We start from the raw sequence: 13,551 nt of genomic DNA on the forward strand, positions 1-13,551 counted from the left end.
CAGGTTTCAGAGCGAGGTTTAATGCCGTGTGTGTCCCCACACGGAAGCTATTTCCACCAAAAGAGGAAATAAACTTGTGCCAGGGAGTTTCTAGAGTCCATCCAGAGAGCCTGGGCAGTTCCAGATGCAGATGGCAGGAGGCAGCACAGCAGACATCTGGAGGGGGGACAGAGCAGGGTGAGCAGACGCCACTGCCATGTGCCTTCCCATCTGTGAGATGGGCATCCCTCCACCCCGACCAGACCCAGGCAGGCTGAGGCTCCAGGATAGAGCCCCAAGGGGCCACACCCACCCACAGACCCAGGCTGCCATCCTATAGCTCTGTACTACTGGGCAGGGGGCTGGTGCAGGGCCCTGCTCTCAGGATTGTTCAGGTGAGGCCCCTATACCTCCCGCCCCAGCCATGGACCTGCAGGCAGTTCTGCTCCTCTGCTGCTCAGGGATCCCAGGCTACCCCCACTGACTGCTGCTGAAACTCACCAGAGGGGCCTGAGGTTGTGAGTTTAGTCATCCTTCTTGAACTTGCCGTTGATGTAGGGCACCCAGTCCAGAATCAGCCGCCAGTCAGTGGCCCATACCAGCCCCACAGCACCCACGGCACCCCACAGGCTCGCCGTGGGGACCCTGCAAAGACAGCAGGGGTCAGGCCTCAGCACCCCTCCAACGCAGCTGTTCATCAGGTGTCCGCCTTGCACCTGGCCCTGCCCCACGTGTGGTGGGACACATCTTGCTGATGACCCCGAGGCAAGGCCATTCCCGTCTGCTTTCACATCAAGATCTGCTTAAGGTTTTATTTGAGGAATTCTGCTAAGAAAAGAAAAGCCCAAGCCCAAGCTTACAACCATAAGGACAGAAAAAGCTTGCAGGCAGACACATTAACGAATGCAGTTTACAGCAGCTCCATCCCCGAGACAGCCAATGGACAGAGGTAAGAATTGTCAGGGACCTGTCCTACTGATGAGACCGTGGCACAGAGAGGGCAAGCCATGTCCCTGAGACACACAGCCCGCTGGGTGCAGAGCCAAAGCAGGGGCTCCAAGACTACCACACCCAACGTTTACATCCAGCAATGGGCATGGTCAAGGACATCCCCAACAATCCCACCTCCTGGACTGTATACCTCCCTTTGAGTGTCAGCTGGACCCAGTCACACCCCTAATGAATAAAATATGGAGAGGGGTAAATCACTGCGGATAGTGACTGCAGGCATGAAATTAAGGCACTTGATCCTTAGAAGGAAAGATTTGACAAAGCTGGACAGCATATTAAAAAGCAGAGCCCTCACTTTGCCGACAAAGGTCCATATAATCAAACCTATGGTTTTTCCAGTAGTCATGTATGGATGTGAGTGTTGGACCATAAAGAAGGCTGAGTGCTAAAGAATTGATGCTTTTGAACTGTGGTGCTAGAGAAGACTCTTGAGAGTCCTTTGGAATGCAAGGAGATCAAACCAGTCAATTCTAAAGGAAATCAACCCTGAACATTCATTGGAAGGACTGACTTTGGCCATCTGATGTGAAGAGTTGACTCATTGGAACAGACCCTGATGCTGGGAAAGGTTGAAGGCAAAAGGAGAAGGGGGCAGCCAAGGATGAGATGGTTTCATCACCACCTCAATGGACATGAGTTTGATCAAACGCCAGAAGACAGTGGAGAACAGAGGAGCCTGGGTGTGCTGCAGTCCATGGGGTAGCAAAGAGTTCATGACTTAGCAACTGAACAGCAGAATCAGAGCCACCTGCCCTCGACCCCACCGTCCTGGCCACTGGCCTTGGGGCCTGTGGATGCTCACAGAGGGAGGTGGCAACGAACCTGACCTCCAAACGGCACCCAAGGTGATGCTGCTGAGAGTCCCTCGTGGGCCTTCCTTACACCCTCAACACCTCTCCTCCACTTTCTCACAGGAAGACACCAGGGCTCTGAGAGGGGCTAAGTGCAGGGTCTCCATCTGGTGAGCATGTATGCTCAGAATCTGACACAACCACACAGTGCCTCCTTGCGGTGAGTCCTGCTTCCCGGCCTCCGGAAGCCAGTGTAGAGTGCAAGGCTGCACCCATTCCTCTTTAGTTTTTACATCAATCTCCTGTCATGGATCATACCGTTTTAGTTTTTCCTTGTCCAGGGACTACCGTGTCAGCCTGCAAGGTTCTGTTTATCGCTGTCTCTGGCACCCAACGCAGTGCTAGGTGAGAGCACACACTGGTGCTCATTGGGTGCTGATGAGGGTGTCGCTGCTCTGATAAGGCAGACAGGGACAGATAGATGGACGGTAATCGAGGGCTCGAGCTGCCCCGGGGGAGAGGCGGTAGGGGTCTCTGGTGGTCCCACCCGACGCCAGGGACCGCTTTTCGGCCTGAGTTGCCCCAATTATAAAGTGCCACTGTCACTGTCCACCCGAAGGTCCCTAGCAGCGCCGCCGTCTAGGGACAGTCCCCACGTTTCACTCTCCCTGCCATGGCTCGAGGACACGACTGCCGAATACAGGTCCCTGTTTCTCAGCGCCCCACGTTGTGGGTTCCCCAATCCCACTGCCACGTGGGGCCACACCCATTCCACCCGTCCCCCATAGGGAGCAGGGACAGATACAAGTGTCGGCTTCACAGCAACGTCAGGCAGAAAAGAAAAGCCAGGAGCGCACAGGGTCGGTTTCCAGGCTCCAGGAGCTGAGCGGGGGCGCTGGGCGCGGACCGGGTGGGCACCATCGCGGCCCCTAGGTGGAGCGGGTCGAGGGCCCGCCACACGCAGCCGGTCCGTGCCTCATTTCCCCATCTGGGACCCGGAAGGACAAGGGGCTCGGGGGCTCGGGCTACGTCCTCACCAGTTTCTGGCCAGCTGGCGGTAGCGCGGGCCCAGGAACCTGGTCAGCATCGCGGCGCCTTCCCTCCTCAGGGTGACCCTGGCCCTGCCGATTCGGGCGCACTGCGCAGGCGCGCTAGCCGCAGCGCGCAGGCCCGCAGGGAGGCCCCGCCCTGCCCCGCCCTCTCCAGGGAGGGCTGGCAGTGGGACACCTTGAGACCGCCGCGGCTGCGCACGCAGATTCACAAGCTATTTACACTAACTTCCGGGAACGGTCTGAAGAACTCAGACTGGAATGGGCGGGCCCTGGAGGCCGGGCCTTGTGATCACGTGATGCGCAAAGCTGGCTCAGCCTCTGGCTGTCAGAGCGTCCGGAAGGTACGCAACCCGCAATTCGCGGCGTTTTGTGTTTGTGTCCCAGTTAGGTGCTAGAACTTTACTTTTAGTTAAAGAAACTGAGACCTGACGGGGAAGCGACTCGTCCAGAGTCGCACAGAGGGGAAGGGTGGCTATTTGAACTCTCTTTTGGAGGAATTGGGCGTTGTCACTGGACTCGCTGCGTGTGACACCTTGGCCAGATGATAGTGCTTCCTCTGGCCTCGGTTTGCTGGCACTAAGTTGTGTGTTGCTCGGAGGCGGGCCCAAAATTGTTTGCACGTTTCGTTTGGGAGATATTCCTTATTCCAGCAGCAGAGGGGGGCCTGGCTCCTCGCGCTGTGTGCATTCAGAATACCACCTTTTAGCTGGTGGACCCAGGACAGGCGAGTCCTCGTCATTCTGGGGCTCCAGCAGCGAATGTAGGCTTGGAGATGCGGACTGGACACCGTGGAGTTTGTCTGGCCAGCCCAACCCATCCTCCTGGGATCCGCCCTGGGCACCTCCTGAGACTATAGCCTCAAACCTGCCCCTGGCCGCTGACCAAAGAGTTGGTTAGAGACCACGGTCTGGGCACGACAGATGCTCATTGCTACTGAGTTGAAAATAGTTTCTCTGCCTTTCAGATGCCCTAAGATTTCTTACGTTGGGATCAGAGACGACCTGAAATAGGCTCTGTCCTTGATGGAAAACCTAAAAAGTGGGATTGAGGGGCCACCCTGAAGATTGTAGAATCTGAGACAGATTAGAAAAGGTGAGCAGACATGGGCATAGAGGCCTTCGGGCTGCAGGTCCTGGATCCAGCAATTTCTGAAGCTCTGCCACGTTGCTTCTTGTGCTTAATGCACTTCAGCTCAGGGGGCAGAATGCTTTTTTATTTCAAGTGATAAACAAAAATCAGATTAAGAGGAAATAAGTAAGGCATGTTGGGTGGCTTCAGGCTCAGCTGCATCCAGGAGTCTAGCAAAAGCATTACATGCTGTCTCTCCATCTCTCAACTCCTGCTTTCCTCTGTGTTGCCTGTACTCTCTGGTGAACTCTCTGAGCAGAGGCACTCAGAAACTCCTGGTTGACATAGAAACTCCGGGTTGACATTCCAGCAGCCCTTGTAGGAAGATAGCACCTCTTTCCCAATCATCTCAGAAAATGCCCCAAAGCTGGTCCTTACTAGCATGTTGTGGAAACAGAAAAGCCGGCCCTTCTCATTTGAGGATGTGGGCTAAAATTGGAGGAGGAGCCCCAAAATAGAATACGAGGATTCTGTGACCAGAGAGATGGTGAATAAGCAAGAATGGTTGCCCTCCCACCCCCACCCCTAGCCACCCCTGGGTTCCATGTAGGATCCCCGTTTGGCCCTCAGGAAACCGAACTCTTTTCTCATGTTAAATTCACATTACATACAATTAATGCAATGGCAGGTAAGAGGGGTACCTGGACACAGATCCACAGGGAGAGGCCACCTGAAAATAGTGGTGGCGATCAGGGTGATGAGGCTGCAAACCGAGGCACACCCTGGGCCCCTGGAAGCTGGCAAGAGGCAGGAAGGACCCTCCTGCGAGAGGCAGGAAGGACCCTCCTGCGAGGGCCAGGAGGGAGCATGACTGCCACGCCTGAAGTCCCCGGCATCCCCTAGGCCCGCGTGGAGCTGTTTCAGCTGCTCTGGGAGCCACGCAAGCGCACACAGTAAGTGGCGCCATCCCTGGAGCGTGTATGCCCAGTGACGCCAGGGTATCACCTCCCTCACCCCTCTTTTCATCCAGAAGCACAAAACAGCTGAAAGATCAAGGGAGAGCCAAGTATTGTCATAAAATGTCATTTATTGCTACAGTGCTGTTATGTACAGGACAGGTTGCCAAATCGACTCTTAAAGAGGATCACTAGTAAAAGAATCCAGCCAGCTGTGTTGAGTTGTATAAAATTATTTTACTTAAATTTTTTTTCGTTTTAAAAAAGTCAGTTATCCTGAGGCACTCAGAGCACAATTTTCCTGTAACTGTGATTCTTCCCCCTCCCTCAAGGCTTTTTCCCTGGGCTGGGTTAATCTCATTTTATATATATATATATATAACATATAAAATTTAAATTATATATGTGATAGAGTTCGGAAATCTGTGGGCCTCAGGGAGCTGCAGAGGGAAACTGAGGCAGCTTCCCCAGAGATAAGACCCACAGACCAGCGGGATCACCTAGGAGTGTGACTTGGTCTTGGCAGGAGAGCCCAGGGAACCCCAGGTGTCCAGAGGTGGCCCCCCCCAAGCTGGGATATCCCATCCATCCTGGTCTTGGGGTTTCCTCAAGCTTCTCATGGGATACCCAGCCACAGGGGCATTCCAGTCTTGGGGGACAAGCAGCCCCAGTGCTTGGGGAATGAGGGTGGGAGTCTTAGGGTAGATGCCTGGGATGCTGGTGGTGTGGGGTGCCCACAGCCAGCCTGGGGGGTCCATAAGGCCTCTGTGCAGGAGAGAAGGGAGGGCAGGTGAGATCCCACTGGGCCTGACTCCATGCCTAGGTGACACAGAGTGACCATCTTGGACTTTAAGTCTGGGATGGTCCCAGCAGTCCAGGTTGAATTGGCTCCCTTGAACACAGGTGAGAAGGGTACCTGGGGAGGCTTGGGAGCTGGCACTTAGAGCCTGAGGGCAGCCCACCCTCCAGGGTTGCAAACACACAGACCAAGGGTCTTTCTAGGCAGGCACCCTGTACATCTCCCCCCGCCCAACATACACATCAGGACAACCACTTGGGGAGCGGGGGTTTCTGTGCTAGAGTTCGAAGCAGGGGCTCAGGTCCCCTGGCCAAATAGATGAAGATGTACAGGCCCTGAGCCCAGGAATGCTGGTTTTCACAAAGTCCTATCTTGGAGAGGTCCACAGGCTCGGGGCTCAGTGTGGGGCTAGCAGCGGGACGGAGGGACGGAGCTGCTTACAGGGGAGGAACCTTGACCTTCTGAGCTGGGATCATCCCTGTCTCCACCGAGATTCCCCATCAGGGTGAGGCCCACCCACCATTTCACAGAGAGCAAATTAGAGAACAGGCCCCCCACGTTAGAACTGGAACAGGATGGCAGCAACCACCCGTGGGACCAGCAGCTCCCAGAGAAGATAGGAGACCACAGGTCTACATGAGGTCTTTTTTTGTCATGCTCCACTGCACGTGGGATCTTAGTTACCAGACCAGGGATGGAACCTATGTCCCTGAATTGGGAGCATAAAATTTAAACCACTGGACCGCCAGGGAAGTCCTGGGGTCATTTTAATACAATTTTTAATCATCTGGTTGATAATGAAATGCAATGCTAATTTCTAGAAACAGCAGCAGAAATAGCAAGAGACAAGACACTTTATACAAAAAAATTTGTTGCTTACAAAACATATGCAAAAAGCTAAAAAAAAAAAAGCATTCTAATTTTCTTCTACGTTATATATATATAAAAAAATCTCGTAACTAAGGTTCCTTTTATTTTCCTTAAAAAGAAAAAAAACGATTAGGCTTAGGCACGATTTGCTGCTGGCTCCGAACAGCTTCTCCCTCCTGTGAGCAGCATGTTTGACCTCATACTTAACTTAAGGCATCTTTTTTTTCTTTTCTGACAAAGTGTATATATTTCTGGCTTGCTTTCTTGCTTGGTTTCAGGTTCTATTGCCAAAAACAAACAAACAAAAATGCTCCTTTGGGCCCAGGCCCGGGCGGCAGGGCCTAGACACAGTTTCAGGATCCATCCGGTAGGAGACCTGGTGGCCGGACCCAGGGCGATGCTGGCTCGAGGTTGACCTCGGGCGACGTGGGATGGGGATCTGGCCTCCAGCGTGACCGTCTCAGGTAAGACCGAGGTGGGGTCACTTGTCCGGGCAACATTCCTGTCACAGGTGCCCGGCAGGGTTGTGAGCCTCGCCCAGGCCGGGGTGGGCAGCCGACAGCACCATCTGGGGGTCTCCAACCACGCCTGATACCTTCTCCTCTTCCCTGCGCTTCAAGCAGGCCGCTTTGGGGTTCAGGTTACGCTCTGAGGGGAAGGGAGAGCACTGTGGGAGAGGGTCCACCGGGGAGAGGGGAAGAAGTGCACCTCCGTGTCTCTGCCCGTCCGCATAAGGCCGCGGGGGCGCAGTGGGCAGAGAGCCGGTGGGCAGAGAGCCGGTGGGCAGGGCGGGAGCGGGATCTGCAAAGTGGGCGGAGCGCCACCGGTGGGGAGGGCGGGGCGGGGCGGCCGGGCGCCTACCTCGCACCTGCTGCTCCAGGCCCAGAATGACCTGCACGGCCTGTTGCAGGATGAGCAGCTTGGTCTGCGCCTTGTCCGACTTGAGGTGCAGCTGGCACATGCGCCCCAGCTCCCGGAAGGCCTCGTTAATGTCCCGCACGCGCACCCGCTCCCGCGCGTTATTGGCCATGCGCCTCTCCCGGTCCCTCAGGTCTTTCTCCTCCAGGGACAGCACCTCCTCCGTACTGCTGAGTCACAGCACCGGGGGCCCCATTAGTCCTGGGCGGGGTCGTGGGGAGGGCACCCGCTGGCTGTGTGGGCGCACGCCCTGGGCAAGCTCCAGGGGCGCCCTGTGCCTGGCTGCAGGCAGGGCCTCGACCCCCACCCCAGGGTAGACAGGGAGCTGGAGCGCAGTCTTTGCCCCCTGCCTGCTCCCCGTGCCCAGGATGGCCCAGGAAGCAGGGGAGGCCCCATAACCCCTCCCGGGATGACGACCTTCCCCTTCAGAGCAGCTGTTTGCTGAATGATGGAGCTGGGCCTAGCTGGACCACCTCACGCACAAAGGGCCTGGGACCCCTGGAAGGAGGGTTCACAGCGTCGAGACCCCGCACCCTGGGCCCCTAGAAATGTCTCTCCCCATGTTGGACTCTGGCTGCCCGACAGCCACCTTGAGTCTTGCCCGCAGACCCCTGGAGCCTGGTACTTGCACTGTGAAAGCTGTATGGTGGATGCAGTGTCAGCCCTCCCCAGTCTGTAACAGGAGCTGTTTGCCACCTGGAGACCACGTGGTCAACACCCAGCTCAGACCCCGCTGTGCAGCAGGGGGCGCTGCACAAGCCATCTCTGCCTGTTTCCCAGCACAGGGCCAGTCTCAGACACCCACCTTGTGGCCTGGGGCCCTGTTCTACCTGCCCACCCTGCCCCCTCAGGCCTAAGTGACCCCTGTGGGTGGCGGCAGCGGCCGGAGCCCAGGACAAGCGCGCAGACCAAACTGACAGTCAGGCCTCAGGTCCCCTTTCTTCCCTCAGGTCCTGGCGGGCAGGGGCCATGGGGAAAGAAAGGCCTGGGCCACAGCCCTGGCATCCAGTGCTCCAGTGCTTGGGCGCAAGTGCGAGGTGAGGAGGGCGGCTGGGGGAGGGGGAGCATGGGAGGCAGAGAGCAAAGAGGCAGGCACGGGAGGCAGGACACACACAGACACACAGACACACACAGCATGACACACACATCGCCATGGAGATGTGGAAACCTCAGAGCTGAGGGGATAGAGGACAACAGGCCAGGGCCCTAGCTCCAGTCCAAGCGACAGCACTGCAGAAAAGAAAGAGTTAACAGGGCAGCAAGGGTAGGGTGGGGGAGTTAAGGAGGCAGCGGTGGGGGGCCTCGCTCAGCCTTTGGGATGGGGGTGAACCCCCCTGCAGGTGGGGCTGATGGGCTCTCGCGGCCATAGAGTGCCTGCTCAGAGCGACAGAGAAGCCTGTGGGACCCAGGGGACGCTAGTTGCTGCCAGCCCAGCTCTGAGCTTCATGAGAAGGGTGGGCTGGGGAGGTGGAGGGTTCTCTGGGGTCTGGGGACACAGTTTTGCACCCAAGTGCCCAGGTCTAGAGGGCTAAGGATCTGCAGTCTGTTCTTCCCATCTCAGAGAGGACAACGAGACCAAGACAGGCAGAGGGCCAAGATCAGGCCATGGTCACTGGGGGAGTGGTCACTGCAGTGAGTCACTTTCAGGGAGGGTGGTCACTGTCAGGGGCGATGGTGACAGCAGGGAAGCGGTCACTGAGGGAGGGATGGTCACTGCAGGAGAAGGAAAGTCAGCAGGGGGTGATGTCACAGCAGCAGAGACGTCTCTGCAGGGAAATCACGGGATGACATCACTGCAGGGGGGCGCTCATAGCAAGGGGTGACATCACTGCATGGAGAGGTCATAGCAGGGAAGATCAAGGCAGGGGAGGTGGGCTCCAGGAAAGGGGGGCGAGCAAGGGCAGTGGAGGGAAGGGAGCGCGCCCCCACTGACCTCGCACCTGCTGCTCCAGGTTCAGGATGACCGACACGGCCTGGTGCAGGATGAGCAGTTTGGTCTGGGGCTTCTCACTGTTGAGGTGCAGCTGGCACATGCGCCCCAGCTCCTTAAAAGCCTCATTGATGTCTCGGACCCGCAGCCGCTCCCGTGCGTTATTGGCCACCCGGCGCTCCTTCTCCCGCTCAGCCTTCTGCTCTGGGGGGAGAAGGTCGTCCTCGTCCTCGTCTGGGCTATGGGGCCAGGGGCCAGAGGAAGACAGTGAGGCAGGGCTGGGGGTGGATCCGCCGCTGCCACGGGAGTGGGCATCCCAGGAGTGTGCATGTGCACCCCCGGGAGGCCCTGTGCACGTGTGTGGCGGGCCATGGGAGGGGGGGAGAGCGGCACCTGGACCGGGTGCGTGGAGCTTTGAGGTCCTTCTTCTCATCCTCGGCTGTGTCAGCCGCCACGTTCTCTTCATCCTCTTGCTCTTCCCGCTTGATGTCGGTGGTGCCCGGGGCAGTGCCACGCCCAAGATCTGCAAGAGGCAGGGGTCAGCAGGCCATGTGGAAGCCCACGGAGAGCTGGTCCCCAGCCCCACACGGGCATCCGTTCCCAGACCCCGAGGACCAAAAGGCCTTGGAAATAAAGTACACAAAGAGGTTATGGCCACTCAGGGCCGGAGAAGTCTCCTAAAACACTGAAGCACTGTCCTTGAAACAGAAATCAATAAACTTGAATATATCCAACTTGAGAACATCTCATCACCAAGAAAATAAGCAGCTGAGCCACAGAACAGAGACTCCTCACCCACAAGCTGAGAAAAGGGAGGAGTCTCAGTGAGGGGAGGGCGGAGTGTCTAGGGAGCAGGCAGGGCACCTGGGCACCGCAGCTGCTCCATCACCCCTAATGGAGGAAACACCATGGGTCTTAGCACTGTGGGTGTGACCTCTTGGGAAAACCCTCTGGCCTGACCTGGAAAAAGCAGCAACACACAGACCCGGAAATCCCAACCCACACCAGGAGACACTGCTCAGGAGATTCTGGAAAGTGCCAGCACAAGGGCCCAGGGTGGGGAGGGGCCTAGTGTCCCGTGAGGCCAGGGTGGTCCTTGCATGGGTGGGAAGGCCACCCAGCAGGATGGCGACATAAAGCAACCTGCGGCGAGGGTATACAGCTGCTTGAAGTCACTGTGGATCCCAGGAAGGTCTGGGCTGTCCTGTAGGAAGGGGTGACCCCCTGGGAAGAGACTAACTCGGGTCTCTTGGCCCTGCTGGCACCAGGCTGGACGTCCTGGGCCCTGTTGGGGCTGGGTAGCATCCCCACCAGACAACGCCCCCCCAACCCCAGGATGAGACCCTGGGTGTGGAGGGATGCAATCTAGACATCCAGGAAGCACAAATCAGAGCCAGGCTGGTTCTAGGGGTGGGGTGTGCAGGCAGGCATTAAGATTGTGTGGTGGGGGCCTTGTCAAGTCTGCATAGCACACTATGTCACCTCACAACCTGTTTTTCACAAGGTTGCTGAGGGCGGGGTAGATGGAGCAGCCTCCATGAGATTCAGGGCTCCAAACCCCAGTGGGCAGCCTGCCACAGTTACCCCTTTCTGCTAACGATCTGCGAAGTAGACGGCTTTCCCCTGCTGACTGCGGGACACGCGGCATGCTGCCACTCCCTCAGCATTGAAAAAAACCCTCTTGACCTCACCCCCTCTTGCTACTGCTGACTTCTCTGCTTCCCAGAACAATTAACACCCCAGAAATCCACTGACCTTGGCCCCCCTGCCCTGGCCGGGTCCTCAGCTCAGCATCTGACACAGTGTGCCCTCCTCCCCAAGCCTCAGTACCCGCCCCGATGCACAGATCTAGGATCTGCCCTGTCCGCACTCCACATGGGACCCTCCAACTCCAACATGTGCCAAGGACACCTAGATGCCACCTCCAGATTGGAACCCCACCTCATCTACCACGCCTTCACATCCTTCAGAGCCCCTGGAAGTTGCCCCTCATGGCCTCTGCCCAGGCTGGTCCCCAGCAGCCACCGACACCCTCCTTCCTGGAGGAGCAGTCTCTTCTGCCCCCAGTTTGTCCTCCCAGCAGCAGCCACCAGAGGGCGCCTGTGAACACCTGAGCAAAATCCCAGGCCCTCTTCTGTCCACAGCTCTCCAGTCTCCCCACCTGCTCCGAGGTAAAAGCCCAAGTTCTCCCATGGCCCACAAGGCCCTGAACCACCTGCCCTCCCCTCCTCCCTCTCCTCACTTGGCTCCAGCTGTTCCTCCAACATGTTAGACACGGTCCTGCCCCAGGGCCTTTGCACGTACTCACCCTGGCACCTGCCTGCTCACTCCTAACTTTAAAACTGCAGACTCTGCAGCGCCCCCTCCCCGCCTACCAACTTTCCCTCCAGCATGTGTCCTGACACGCTCACTTCACCTTCTGACTTCCACACAAATCACCCCCTTTCTCTGCTCAATATGTTTTGTTCCCCAGCTCCAGAAGCAGCAGTGCCCCCACCCCAGCCTTGTGGGACCCCAGGACCAGGCCCAGGCCCAGTAGGGCTTCTCTGGCGAGGCTGAAGGTGGCACTGATGTGGACAGTACATTCCTCTGCCCCTTCCTTAGTACCCTGGGGCCTCAGTTTCCTCAACTGGAAATGCGGGTAGACAGTCCTGAGCCCCCTTTTCCAGAGGAGGAACAAGGGGTCAGCCCACTGGTGTGCCCTCAGCACAGACAACTCTGCTGAGACTCACCGCCATAGGAGTCAGGCGGCCGGGAGAGGTCGGGGAGGGCCACATGGTTGTGCACGAGGCCACTGCTGCCAGACAGGCCGTCCTCTGAATGGCTGCTTCCCACCTGTGGATGAGGGGGGTCATTGGCGCTGGCCTGGCCTGTGCAGCCCAGCCACCCTCCTCCCAGGTCTGCCCTCACCAGCACTTACCAGGCCTGCATGGCGCCCACCCAGTGGCATGACAGGGCCAGCGAAGCCCGAGGTCAGTGCCCCATGGCCAGGTAGCAGCCCGTGCACATCGCCTGCAGTGCCCACAGCATGGCTGCGGAGCACGTGGATGGCTTCATCCAGGTGATCCTCCACTTTGCTCTGCTGCAAGAAAGGTGGTGAAGGGCTGGGAACAGCCGCCAGCGACCTTGCTGACCACTGCCTTGGACCTCATCCCCAATAAATTAGTTGAGACGTCCATTCTGGTCAAGGGGCACCTGTCCTGTCACACATTCTGCCGTTTCCACCACATCTGGGGCTCTGACAGGACATGGTTTCCACGTGACCATGGCAGAAATGAACTGCTGAGCCAACCTGCCCCCCACCCCATCAATGGACCTCCTCAGGCACCCACCGTCCTTGGAACAGGTATTCCTATCTGTCCCTGTGCATCTGCCCCACACTCCCACCATGGCGCACCCTCCCCAGCCCCCAGGACGCTCACCAGGCCATGGAGACCCCCATCGTAGCTGGGCGATAAGGCACCGGGGGCTCCTGGTCGGGGCCACTGGGATGTCCCTGGAAGGGGCAGGAGACATGCAAGTGAATGGGCACAGGTTTGAGGTGTGTGCCATGCAGCCTGACACAGGAAGCAGCAGGGCTGGACCAGGAGGCCCAGGCTACAATGCTCAGACTGGCCACATGGGGGCTCCCACGCCCGCAGGTCGGTCTAAGGGCTTGAGCCTGGATCTGGGCCCAGCTGACCTGGCAGCTCCTGTCTGGGGTGTGCACCCAGTGGGAAGGTCACAGCTTTGCACCTCAGTTACCACTTCTATGAAACCCATGGGGAAGGAGGCTCCTCCCAGTCCCACCGCACCTAAGCCCTGAGAACACTGTACAGGCCTATGGGTACTGTTAAAACTGCCCACACACCCCAGAACCCTTGGTCGTCCTCTCTCCTCGGACCTGAGTCCCCGTCCAGAACACAGCACAAGGCACACAGTGGGCATCTAACTAACAACCGTAGGGGTGAATAAACGCCAACACGCCCATGTCTGCTCTGGCTCTTGGGTACCCCAGGGCTCTCCTGGATCCCTCTGCCTCTGCAGTGCATGGAGCACTCCCTCCCAGCCTTAAGCCTGTTTTGTGACCTGAGATCCCCCTCCTCCAGGCTGCCCTCCTCAACAGCCTGGGAGACAACAGTGGGAACATGAGCTGAGGCAGGTGGTTGGTCCAGCTCCCCACCCAACTGGGGCTGCA

The 13,551-nt window shown here is 57.7% G+C and overlaps 2 protein-coding genes and 1 long non-coding RNA gene across 20 annotated transcripts in view; 1 reads left to right on the plus strand and 2 right to left on the minus strand.

Annotated features, from left to right (window-relative positions):
- UQCR11 (ubiquinol-cytochrome c reductase, complex III subunit XI) lies at positions 1–3,056 on the minus strand. The gene is made up of 3 exons (XM_070292401.1): positions 2,819–3,056; positions 481–624; positions 1–156 (listed from the first exon to the last, which is right to left on the minus strand). Exons 1-2 carry the CDS (start codon positions 2,866–2,868, stop codon positions 504–506), a joined length of 171 nt encoding a protein of 56 aa, XP_070148502.1. The 5' UTR covers positions 2,869–3,056; the 3' UTR covers positions 1–156; positions 481–503.
- Positions 2,980–10,108, plus strand: LOC138440354 (uncharacterized). The gene is made up of 5 exons (XR_011257004.1): positions 2,980–3,174; positions 3,798–3,925; positions 6,805–6,990; positions 8,395–8,481; positions 9,397–10,108. It is a non-coding gene; the product is annotated as an uncharacterized lncRNA (long non-coding RNA).
- Positions 6,493–13,551, minus strand: part of TCF3 (transcription factor 3) — a 31,431-nt gene continuing 24,372 nt past the window's right edge. Inside the window, exons 14-20 of one of the 18 annotated variants that reach the window (XR_011257000.1) lie at positions 12,797–12,870; positions 12,295–12,453; positions 12,107–12,209; positions 9,768–9,897; positions 9,378–9,613; positions 7,388–7,614; positions 6,493–7,174 (exon numbers count right to left, since the gene is read on the minus strand). Coding sequence is in view for 10 of the 18 variants with exons in the window: in XM_069589733.1 (XP_069445834.1) it covers positions 7,032–7,174; positions 9,378–9,613; positions 9,768–9,897; positions 12,107–12,209; positions 12,295–12,456; positions 12,797–12,870 (848 nt within the window). In the remaining 8 variants the exon portion in view is untranslated. Of the gene's footprint in view, positions 7,175–7,387; positions 7,615–9,377; positions 9,614–9,767; positions 9,898–12,106; positions 12,210–12,294; positions 12,457–12,796; positions 12,871–13,551 lie in introns of all 18 variants that reach the window. The other 17 variants (XR_011257003.1, XR_011257002.1, XR_011256996.1 and 14 more) reach the window with 17 other exon arrangements.

This window comes from Ovis canadensis, chromosome 5 (genome assembly GCF_042477335.2).
Source record: "Ovis canadensis isolate MfBH-ARS-UI-01 breed Bighorn chromosome 5, ARS-UI_OviCan_v2, whole genome shotgun sequence".
Classification (NCBI taxonomy): domain Eukaryota; kingdom Metazoa; phylum Chordata; class Mammalia; order Artiodactyla; family Bovidae; genus Ovis; species Ovis canadensis.

What these genes read in the sequence shown, in the direction of transcription:
- UQCR11 (XM_070292401.1), bottom strand. Translation starts at nt 2,868, where the DNA reads ATGCTGACCAGGTTCCTGGGCCCGCGCTACCGCCAGCTGGCCAGAAAC. An exon ending in CGCCAGCTGGCCAGAAACTG is followed by an intron (nt 625 to 2,818) that starts GTGAGGACGTAG and finishes CTGTCTTTGCAG; the next exon opens with GGTCCCCACGGCGAGCCTGT.